The sequence below is a fragment of the Neolamprologus brichardi genome, chromosome 9 (genome assembly GCF_056152115.1).
Source record: "Neolamprologus brichardi isolate AB-2024 chromosome 9, ASM5615211v1, whole genome shotgun sequence".
Classification (NCBI taxonomy): Eukaryota; Metazoa; Chordata; class Actinopteri; order Cichliformes; family Cichlidae; genus Neolamprologus; species Neolamprologus brichardi.
Window position 1 is genome coordinate 38,120,324 of NC_142112.1, and position 10,956 is coordinate 38,131,279.

The 10,956-nt window shown below is 40.1% G+C and overlaps 1 protein-coding gene across 1 annotated transcript; it reads left to right on the top strand.

Annotated features, from left to right (window-relative positions):
- Window positions 1–2,578: 2,578 nt before the first annotated feature.
- LOC102796630 (uncharacterized) lies at window positions 2,579–9,502 on the top strand. Its single transcript, XM_087846628.1, has 3 exons — window positions 2,579–2,677; window positions 5,284–6,471; window positions 6,830–9,502. The coding sequence occupies exons 1-3, from the start codon at window positions 2,660–2,662 to the stop codon at window positions 7,487–7,489; spliced, it is 1,866 nt and encodes a 621-aa protein (XP_087702754.1). The 5' UTR covers window positions 2,579–2,659; the 3' UTR covers window positions 7,490–9,502.
- The last annotated feature ends 1,454 nt before the right edge of the window (window positions 9,503–10,956 follow it).

A 10,956-nucleotide genomic window follows, 5' to 3' on the forward strand; every position in this document is an offset into this window, starting at 1 on the left:
AAATCGGACATTTCAAACAGTTACTCGCTACTTTTTTACTCTTACTTGAGTAACTTTTTTGACGACTACTTTTCACTTTTACTTGAGTAATAATATTTTAAAGTAATGCTACTCTTACTTGAGTACAATTTTTGGATACTCGACCCACCTCTGACAGAGAGTAACAACTTCCTCTCAGCTTCTTGATGCTCTTTGGTCGCTATGGTAACGCGTAAATAGTTCTTTCAATATAAGACACAACAGGGGAAAAGCCCCAGGGAAACAGACTCAAAGGGAAAAGATGAACCGCGTGAGGGACCACTGTTTTCCTGTAGCACTGCTGATATATGAAATGGTGAGTTTTTAGGTTGTCTTCAAACAAGTGCATTGTACTAGAAAAAGGTGTTTGAATGATTAAAAATGTAAGTAAGTAATGTAAGTAATGACTAGTTTATATTTATGAAAAAACCTTTATGCAGAAAAAGTAGCAAAGAAACAAAAACAACACATGGACACTTTTGGCCACGAACAAACTGAAGGAATGGTGATTTTTTTTTTTTTTTTTTAACAAAACCAGAGTGTTGAAAAAAAACACTTAGAACCAAACGTATTTATTAGCAGCATGAGTTACGTGTTTCCGGTTACTGTGGAGGTCACGTGTTTCTGTTTAGTGTGGCGGTCGCTCCTCAGTGGCTGCAGGTGCTCTTGTGTGTGTGCCCTTGATAGCGCATTATATACTGATGTGTTTACTGCGCCTGACGACTCGTTAAACTAAGGTAAATACCACGTCGGCACAATTACAAGGCACGCACTATAACATCTTGGAGTTTTATACAACATCACTCTGTAGCTTCTGTTGCTAAGTCGTTGGCTAGGCTAGCTGTTAGCATACGCACTATGTAAGAGGCTTGTTGCTCGCTAGTTGGCGATGCTACACATCTGTGTTACTGTCTAGATCGTTTCTGAACACTCAAGTCCGCAAGTCCGCACTTCGCAAGTTGACTGAGGATTCTGGACCTCCCTGAGAACCGGATAACAATCACTCTATAATTTGAACGACTTGATGACATCACAGCTTAGCTCAGCTAAGCTTCACTGTTTTGACTGCCATCTTTACTTAATTTTAACCAGAGCCGTACAGGGATCAGAGTTTAAAAAGGGGCACATAGAACCAGGCTGAATAACAACAACACACATTCATCAAGAATCTAATTTGGAGTAACATCACACTATATCCCTGTCATCAGGTGGGGACAATAAAAAGCTAACGTAGCCCACGTTTTACCTGATGGGAACAATGCTGCTGTTGGGGTGTTGCTGCTGCTCCTGCTGCTGGTAGTCATGAAGAACAGGGCTGTGTTGATCTGGGACTGCAGACATTAAAAAGTCCATAGGAGAGATGGTGGCTGATTAAACAAAATTAATCCATAATAAAATAATAATAGAAAAATATAGAATAGAATAGAATAATCCTTTAATTGTCCCACAAGGGGAAATTTGGTTGTAACAGCAAATTTTTACATCAAGGACAATGGTTACTATAAACAGTACTGTACAGTTATTAAAATAAATAAAAGTATCTACTGATAAGAGGCAAACCCAGATTGTAGTGCGAATCGGTTGATTAAATTATTGCAGTTACAGCGCAGATGTAAACATGTGAGATGTTTGCTGGGGGCAGTTCTGATTGTATATATATTATTATAGAACCAAAACATTGCAGCTGTGATTATTACTGTTTTTATCCTTGAATACCTCTGCAATGCAACAACTGGCACATGTGTTATTGTGACCTGTGCTCTTGTTATTCCAGTTGGTGACTGATCCACTGCCTTTAGCAGCCTCACACAGCTGCTCTTCTCACCATTTTCTACTCATGTCTTTATAGTTCATATCTGGACAATATTATATAATGAGTAATGATTTAAAAAAAAATCTATACACATAAAACACACACGCTTAAAGTGACATTTTATACTTTCTCCAGGGTACTGTATACAATATGGCCACAAGTTTGCATCATGGTGCTGTTGCAGAATACTCCCCTTATTATTTATTCCTTGTGCTTTAATAATAAAGTAACAAGAATAAAACAATAAAGTAATAAATATAAAATAAAGTATTCATGATGTTCCAATTTGTTTGACTAATCTCTCTGTGCTGGCAGAAAGATTATTAAATATTTAAACTGTAGAGATACAATATTGTTGCTGCTGTAAAATCCACATTTTGTCATATTTGATATAATTTGATATAAATCTAATATAATCATTTTGTTGCGATTTGGCAACATTAATTTGAACTTTGCCCTTCAGCAAGTCTGAGTGAGACTCCTTCTTTGTGTATCTGTGGAAGTCCATATACACAGGGTGTAGCATCCCCTGGGTAAAGGTGGTGGTATGCAGGGCGCTCAGTGGCTTTTTCCCTTTCAAGTTCTTGTAGGCAGCTGATGACTTTCTTTTTGTTGCTGCTTCTGGGGTTTTACCTTGAAGCTTCATAGGTATTGTTGTCACTGAGGAGTGTAGTAATGTTTATTTGCTCTGCTTCTTCTTGTCAGGGATAAAATACATATCTATACTTTTTGTGTCCCAGCTGAGTAACAGGAGGAGAAGAGTCTGGTGGAGCAGCAGAGGAACAGTTTCAGCCATTTGGACTCAGCTCAGCCACTACAGAGGAAACAATGACTTCAACACAAAAGGTGAGAAAAATATCTCAGTTACACTGTTATTGAAACTGTGTGCACAGCTGGATGTTAACAGCAGCTTTATCTTTTCCATCCTGGGCTCCTCCATACATACAGAATGTAACCAAGGTGGTGTGCTGCTTGTGCAGATGTATAGTTTGAGCAAAGTACTCAAACATGATTAACTTGCACGAGCATGTACAGTGGGGCAAAAAAGTATTTAGTCAGCCACCGATTGTGCAAGTTCCCCCACTTAAAATGATGACAGAGGTCAGTAATTTGCACCAGAGGTACACTTCAACTGTGAGAGACAGAATGTGAAAAAAAAAAATCCATGAATTCACATGGTAGGATTTGTAAAGAATTTATTCGTAAATCAGGGTGGAAAATAAGTATTTGGTCAATAACAAAAATACAACTCAATACTTTGTAACATAACCTTTGTTGGCAATAACAGAGGTCAAACGTTTACTATAGGTCTTTACCAGGTTTGCACACACAGTAGCTGGTATTTTGGCCCATTCCTCCATGCAGATCTTCTCAAGAGCAGTGATGTTTTGGGGCTGTCGCCGAGCAACACGGACTTTCAACTCCCGCCACAGATTTTCTATGGGGTTGAGGTCTGGAGACTGGCTAGGCCACTCCAGGACTTTCAAATGCTTCTTACGGAGCCACTCCTTTGTTGCCCGGGCGGTGTGTTTTGGATCATTGTCATGTTGGAAGACCCAGCCTCGTTTCATCTTCAAAGTTCTCACTGATGGAAGGAGGTTTTGGCTCAAAATCTCACGATACTTGGCCCCATTCATTCTGTCCTTAACACGGATCAGTCGTCCTGTCCCCTTGGCAGAAAAACAGCCCCATAGCATGATGTTTCCACCCCCATGCTTCACAGTAGGTATGGTGTTCTTGGGATGCAACTCAGTATTCTTCTTCCTCCAAACACAACGAGTTGAGTTTATACCAAAAAGTTCTACTTTGGTTTCATCTGACCACATGACATTCTCCCAATCCTCTGCTGTATCATCCATGTGCTCTCTGGCAAACTTCAGACGGGCCTGGACATGCACTGGCTTCAGCAGCGGAACACGTCTGGCACTGCGGGATTTGATTCCCTGCCGTTGTAGTGTGTTACTGATGGTGACCTTTGTTACTTTGGTCCCAGCTCTCTGCAGGTCATTCACCAGGTCCCCCCGTGTGGTTCTGGGATCTTTGCTCACCGTTCTCATGATCATTTTGACCCCACGGGATGAGATCTTGCGTGGAGCCCCAGATCGAGGGAGATTATCAGTGGTCTTGTATGTCTTCCATTTTCTGATGATTGCTCCCACAGTTGATTTTTTTCACACCAAGCTGCTTGCCTATTGTAGATTCACTCTTCCCAGTCTGGTGCAGGTCTACAATTCTTTTCCTGGTGTCCTTCGAAAGCTCTTTGGTCTTGGCCATGGCGGAGTTTGGAGTCTGACTGGTTGAGGCTGTGGACAGGTGTCTTTTATACAGATGATGAGGTCAAACAGGTGCCATTCATACAGGTAACGAGTGGGGGACAGAAAAGCTTCTTACAGAATACGTTACAGGTCTGTGAGAGCCAGGGATTTTCCTTGTTTGAGGTGACCAAATACTTATTTTCCACCCTGATTTACGAATAAATTCTTTACAAATCCTACCATGTGAATTCATGGATTTTTTTTTCACATTCTGTCTCTCACAGTTGAAGTGTACCTCTGGTGCAAATTACTGACCTCTGTCATCATTTTAAGTGGGGGAACTTGCACAATCGGTGGCTGACTAAATACTTTTTTGCCCCACTGTAGATGTTCACCATCCGGCTGAGTATGCTAGGCTATCACCAGCTTTTGCAGCTCCATCAAAAAGCATTTGGGTGCACTCTGGGGATGGTTCATTTGCTCGCAGATGAAAAAGGGTGCTTTTAAAACAGTGCTATTATTTTTTTTATGTTTACTGCTTCTATTAGCTCCATCATTATTATCAAACTTACTCATGAGTAAATAAATAATATATTTGTCCAATCGACCTCTTGGACAAATATATCACACACAGAAGTTACAAGATCATATTTTATCAACACCCATTGAAAAAAATATCATCAGTTGAACTCATTTTTATGAAGTAAAAGATTTTTTCCCGTGATCAATATTTCTTCAATAATAATGGATTGGATTTATATAGCGCTTTTTAAGGCACCCAAAGCGCTTTACAATTCCACTATTCATTCACTCTCACATTCACACACTGGTGGAGGCAGCTACAGTTGTAGCGAGGCTGCCATATCGCGCCATCGGCCCCTCTGGCCAACACCAGTAGGCGGTAGGTGAAGTGTCTTGCCCAAGGACACAATGACCAGGACAGAGAACCCAGGGATCGAACCAGCGACCTTCCGGTTACAGATACGCTTCCCAACCCCCTGAGCCACGGTTGCCAATAATGTCATTTGCATTCCAACTCTCATTGTAGCACATCATTGTAATGTGATACTGTCACCAGAAGGTGGTAACACACCTTCCCACAGTGCTTTTGTTTTCTTTGATTCCGCTAATGGAGTTTCAGTTTGTTCCACGACTGCATTTCACTCACTGCCTCTGTTTGTATCTTTGTCACTGCAGGACCAACATGGAGCGAGAAGTCAGCGCTCTCAGGAGGCCGACAAACCTCACAGAAGAAAGAGAGAGAAAAAATACAGCTGTGACGAATGTGGGAAGGATTTTTCCCAGGCTGGACACTTAAAAACACACCAACTCATCCACAGTGCAGTTAAACCCTACAGCTGTGACTTCTGTGGAAAGTCTTTCACTCGGCCGCTAAGCTTAAAAAACCACCAACTCATCCACATTGGACTTAAACTGTACACCTGTGATCAGTGTGGAAAGTCTTTTACCCAGCCTGGACACTTAAAAACACACAAACTCACCCACAGTGGGGTTAAACCATACAGCTGTGATCAGTGTGAAAAGTCTTTTACCCTTCCCGGACAATTGAAGAGACACCAATTTATCCATAATGCTGTTAAACCATACGGCTGTGATCAGTGTGAAAAGTCTTTTGCTGAGCCTGGACAATTAAAGAGACACCAACTCATCCATAGTGGAGTTAAACCATACAGCTGTGATCAGTGTGGAAAGTCCTTTAATCAGTCTGGACACTTAAAAACACACCAACTCATCCACAGTGGAGTTAAAGCGTACAGCTGTAAATTGTGTGGAAAGTGTTTTAGCGAGCCTGGAAGCTTAAAAAGACACCATCTTTCCCACACTCAAGTTAAACCGTACCGCTGTGACTTGTGTGGAAAGTCTTTTATTCAGCGTGGACAATTAAAAACCCATCAGTTCATCCACATTGGAGTTAAATCGTACAATTGTGACTTGTGTGGAAAGTCTTTTTTTGAGCCTAGACACTTAAAAAGGCACCAGGTCATCCACAGTAGAGTTAAAGCATACAGCTGTTATCATTGTGACAAGGCTTTTTCTTATCGTAGCAAGTTAAAGAAGCATCAAATTATCCACTCTGGGATTAAGGCATATAGCTGTGACATTTGTGGTAAAACCTTTAGTTTTAAAAGTTACCTAAATAGACATCTACGCATTCACACTGGACACACTGATGTTTACTGCTGTGATCAGTGTGGTAAAACTTTTAAAACAGCCACACACTTACAATACCACATGTTTAGCCACACTGAGGAGAGACTTTATAAATGTGACCTGTGTGATAAAAACTTTAAAGCTCCACGGTACCTGAGAGTCCACCAACAGATTCACACCAGAGAGAAACGCTACAAGTGCAGTTACTGTGAGGTATGTATTCATATTTTCTTATTTTGTGTTGTTATTTTAGCCTGACTGTTTGGAACAACTTTGCTCATTAAATTGTGTTAGCATGTTAGTAATTCTAATGGATGGAAAGGTAGTGCTGAGAGGTTCATCAGACTTCAGTTATTATTTTTGTGTTTCATGATCATAAAAAACAGCTAAATAACTGCTTTTCTAGTCACAATACTCTTATTGTAATTGTAGCCCAGTAAGCTGAATGTTGCAAGGTAAACAGTAAAATGTAATTGGACTTTGGCAGAGATGCTCTTTATTTTAGGCGATTTTCAGGATAAAGATGTTGAAGGAATTCCCTGACTTACACTGTCTCTGTGTCTTTGTTTAGAAGCAGAGTGACACAGATGGATCCAGTTCTCAACCTTGTCGTCACTGTGGTGGTGGGAAAATGTTTCGCTGTGAACTTTGTGGAAAAACTTTCAATCATCAAGAGTGCCTAACAAGACATCAACGTAGACACACTGGAGACAAAATGAACTACTGCAAAGAATGTGGGAAAGGCTTCACCACTCCAAGTACATTAAAAAAACATGAACTCATTCACAGTGGGGTTAAAGACCACCTCTGTGACCAATGTGGGTCATCCTTTACTAGTGCAGGTCAGCTTAAAGGGCATATACGAATCCACACAGGAGAGAAACCATACAAGTGCGGACACTGTGACAAAAGCTTCTCACATTCAAATAGTCGTAACCTTCATGAACGTACACATATTAGAGGGAACTTCAGGAATGTCAGTTCATACTCTGAACACAAACGATCCCACGCTGTAAATAAATCATTTCACTGTTACCAATGTGCAAAAACATTCACAAAACATTCTGCTCTTTGCAAACATCAGTGTGAGCATGCAGAACTGAAATCCCCGGATCACAATGAATCTGAAGAGACAGAAAGATCCTCTCCTGGTTTCAGGGTCAGACTTAAAAAACTTGAGATCAGGCTCCACAGAGTTCAGCTGGAATCTTCTGTAAAGAGTGTCAGCTGACGTCACCCTTGGATCTGATGAGCTAGCTCTGATTTCTGGGCCTACAGTGAATAATCCCGAATGTTAAATTTAACTGCTGTAAGTATAGATATGTAGATCAAGATTTTTTCTGAAATGAATTTCGATGCTCTAAAAATGTTTTATTTTATTGTGAAAAAATCTTTTCCCCTTTAGGAGTTGTATTATTAGGGATGCAACGATACCAATTTTTTTCAAACCGATACGATACCGATACTTGGATCTGAGTACTTGCCGATACAGACTACAAAAAACGATACTTCTACCACACACACACACAAATGCAATGAATTGGAAGACAGATTTTATTTTATTCTCTGCCGATAAAAAATAAAATCTTAATAAAAATGACCACAAAAAAATTTCAAGTGAAAAATAAGCACTTCTGTTAAATTATTGCAGAGTCTCCACATTGTAATTTTACAAAATATCACTGAACTATTGGCACTGTCTCGAGCTTTCAGAATAATAAATAAACACTTCTGTTTGGAATAAAATAAATACAAATTAGGTTTGCGAATAAATTAAACTTTTAAATTATTGCAGAGTGTCCATATTGTAAACAAACAAACAAAATAATTATTATAAAATAAATAATAAATAAAATAATAATTGGCCCCCTAGTGGCCAATCTAAAAAACTACAACAGAAATGACAAGCCACCCTCAGATTAATGAAATAAGTTGGTATCGGTTAACTTTTACGAGTATGAGTACACACACATTTTACAGTATCGGCCCTGATACCCGATACCAGTATCGGTATCGGTGCATCCCTATTATTAATGCATATTTATTAACTGTCTTTTATATCCAACTCATATTACAAAAGCAGCAAAGAACCGTTAGAAGTTAAAGTTTTCAGTTGACTCTGTTGTTGTTCTTCAGTGAGACCAGCCATAGCCCAGTCTTCGGGAGTTTTCTTAAATGATGTTTATTCTTTAGTTCTTTGGTTTAATCTAATGGACCATAATCGATGTCTCTATTTGTAAGGAGGATGTAAATCTGATAATTTCAAATCCTCTTTCGTAGGCTGTGAGACAGAAGTGAACACACAGACCAACTTTGGCTTTTTAAGTGTGTTCAGTAAAAGTTTTCAGAGCTGGTTACAAGTACACAGCATCACCAAGACCACTCAGCAGTGTTATGAGTATATTCAAGGGTGTATTTAGGCCTGTTTTGTGTCTATGTGAGTTTAGTGATCTCTTTTGTTTATGGGACGATTGAGGCTCAAAGAGTTGGCAGTTCGTCTTGTAACCGGAAGGTTGCCGGTTCGAGCTCAGGCTCGGACAGTCTCGGTCTTTGTGTCCTTGGGCAAGACACTTCAAGACACTTCACCTGCCGCCTACTGGTGATGGCGCGATATGGCAGCCTCGCTTCTGTCAGTCTCCCCCAGGGCAGCTGTGGCTACAACTGTAGCTGCCTCCATCAGTGTGTGAATGTGAAAGTGAATGAATAGTGGAATTGTAAAGCGCTTTGAGGGCCCCGAAAAGCGCTATATAAATGCAATCCATTATTATTAGTAAGTGATTCTCACTAGATCCATATTGTCCAAAGGAATGATGTCCAAATATTATGGGAAACACCTCTTTTTATTTGAATGTGGTGGAAAATCTGTGTTTCATCTGATTTAGCTTCTAACATCATCTAGTGTGTGTGGAGATTAAAAAACAACAACAACAAAAAAACCCAATGCAGATGTTTTCATGGTCATTAGGCACTTTGTCTTTGTTATGCCTAGTGACTGTGAGAAGAAAACTCCCCACCATTACGACAGACAAAGATTGTATCCACATGGAGATAAAAAGGCGATATTTCCCCTTTTTGTTATCAATGCTGTGTGAAAACTCGCTGCTGTGTTGGTCAATATGCAAATATCTATTTTAATAAATCTCACTTTCACTCTTGGTTTCAACACTGTTTTTTTCCCCACAATAATGGATGAAGGGCCAGAGACAGACACACACAGCAGGCTCAGTGCTCCATGGCCAGGCATATTATATTAACCATAGTATCATATTATACACCATTAAAGTGTGTGCAGATCACAAGTTCAAACTCCAGTTATCTTGTCTTGTTCTCACTGTCTCGGTCTCGGAGATTTGGAGTCAACAGTATCCATGACACACAACGTAACATTCGATAATGTGTCAAGCACAAAACGGCTCTAAGAGCTGTGCTTAGAGAGTGCTTTGTAGTGAATTAGACTCCCATTGAGCGCGAGCTGGCTCCTCACTTAATTTCCTTTTGCTAGGATAAAAACAGAGGGGGTGAGAGACGCGACAGTCAAGTGCAGCGTGCGTCTGTCCTCTCAGTGAGTGAGTGAGATAAATTTTAATAATTTGTAATAATTTACAAATATGCCTGACATGCGTCTGGCTGCAGTTTAAACACTTTTTTGTCTCGGTCTTGATCTCATCCCGACTTTGTCTTGGTGTCGATACCCTCTGGTCTTGGTCTTGGTTTAGGCGGTCTTGACTACAAGTCTAATATATGCACAGGGAAGCTGGAGGTTGAAAGCTATTTTTGTTGTTGTAAACGAACCAAACTTCAGTCAGGAGAACAACCACCCACAATACTAGGTTAGTCATTGTGGAGATCAGGGAAATATTTTACTGCTACTATTCATAACCATCATCATTACCATTACATTAATTATCATTTCATCAAAGCATTTATTCAATAGATTACACATGTTCTTAGTTAAGATTATTACACCTATCACAGAGAGCTTCTGTCTAAAAGGTTAGAAGCATCAACGGGTGGGGTGAGGCCGAGTGCGTTGGAGGTCGAGACACACACACACAAACAGTAGTTAGACTCATATTTAGGTAAGAGTTCAAATAATAGTTTGCAAAAGCTTGTGACTGCAAAATTGTGTCTGCCTAAGGGACAGTTTGTTCCAGGAGATAAGCGAGAGTTAGAAGATTAATAGGAAGCACCTGGCCTCAGGACGGAGAAGATGTCCTTTTAAATGTGTCGAAAGTCGTCAACAGAACATTTGTTGTTTTTGAAACTTATGCATGAATTGTATCTGTTTGACGCATGAGGGGGCGTCATAAACAAACATAATGGTATAAAACAACCGTTTGTGTATTATTGGGCGGAGATCGATGCTGTCTGTGTGCAGTGTTCATCTCCCCACGCGTGTGTTCATTAAAATCATCGTTTGACCGAAGCTCTTCTGGACCATTATTGTTTTTGTGCTCACCCTCAATATCTGAACCCGTAACATCATTAATATACTGCTCAATGGGCTGGGCTGTAGTTAATGGTAAGGTTTTAAAAAGTGAGCTTGAAAATGATTAGCGGTATAAAAACCAAGAGAGGCAGACGGTGATCACAGACTGTTTTAGGGGCTTGTTCAGATTAAATAGAACAAGATACAAAACATTAAAACATGATAAACCACAAAAGCAGAGTAGTGTTGGAAGCAGGGTTCATACGTCA

What these genes read in the sequence shown, in the direction of transcription:
- LOC102796630 (XM_087846628.1), top strand. An exon ending in ACAAGTGCAGTTACTGTGAG is followed by an intron (nt 6,472 to 6,829) that starts GTATGTATTCAT and finishes GTCTTTGTTTAG; the next exon opens with AAGCAGAGTGACACAGATGG.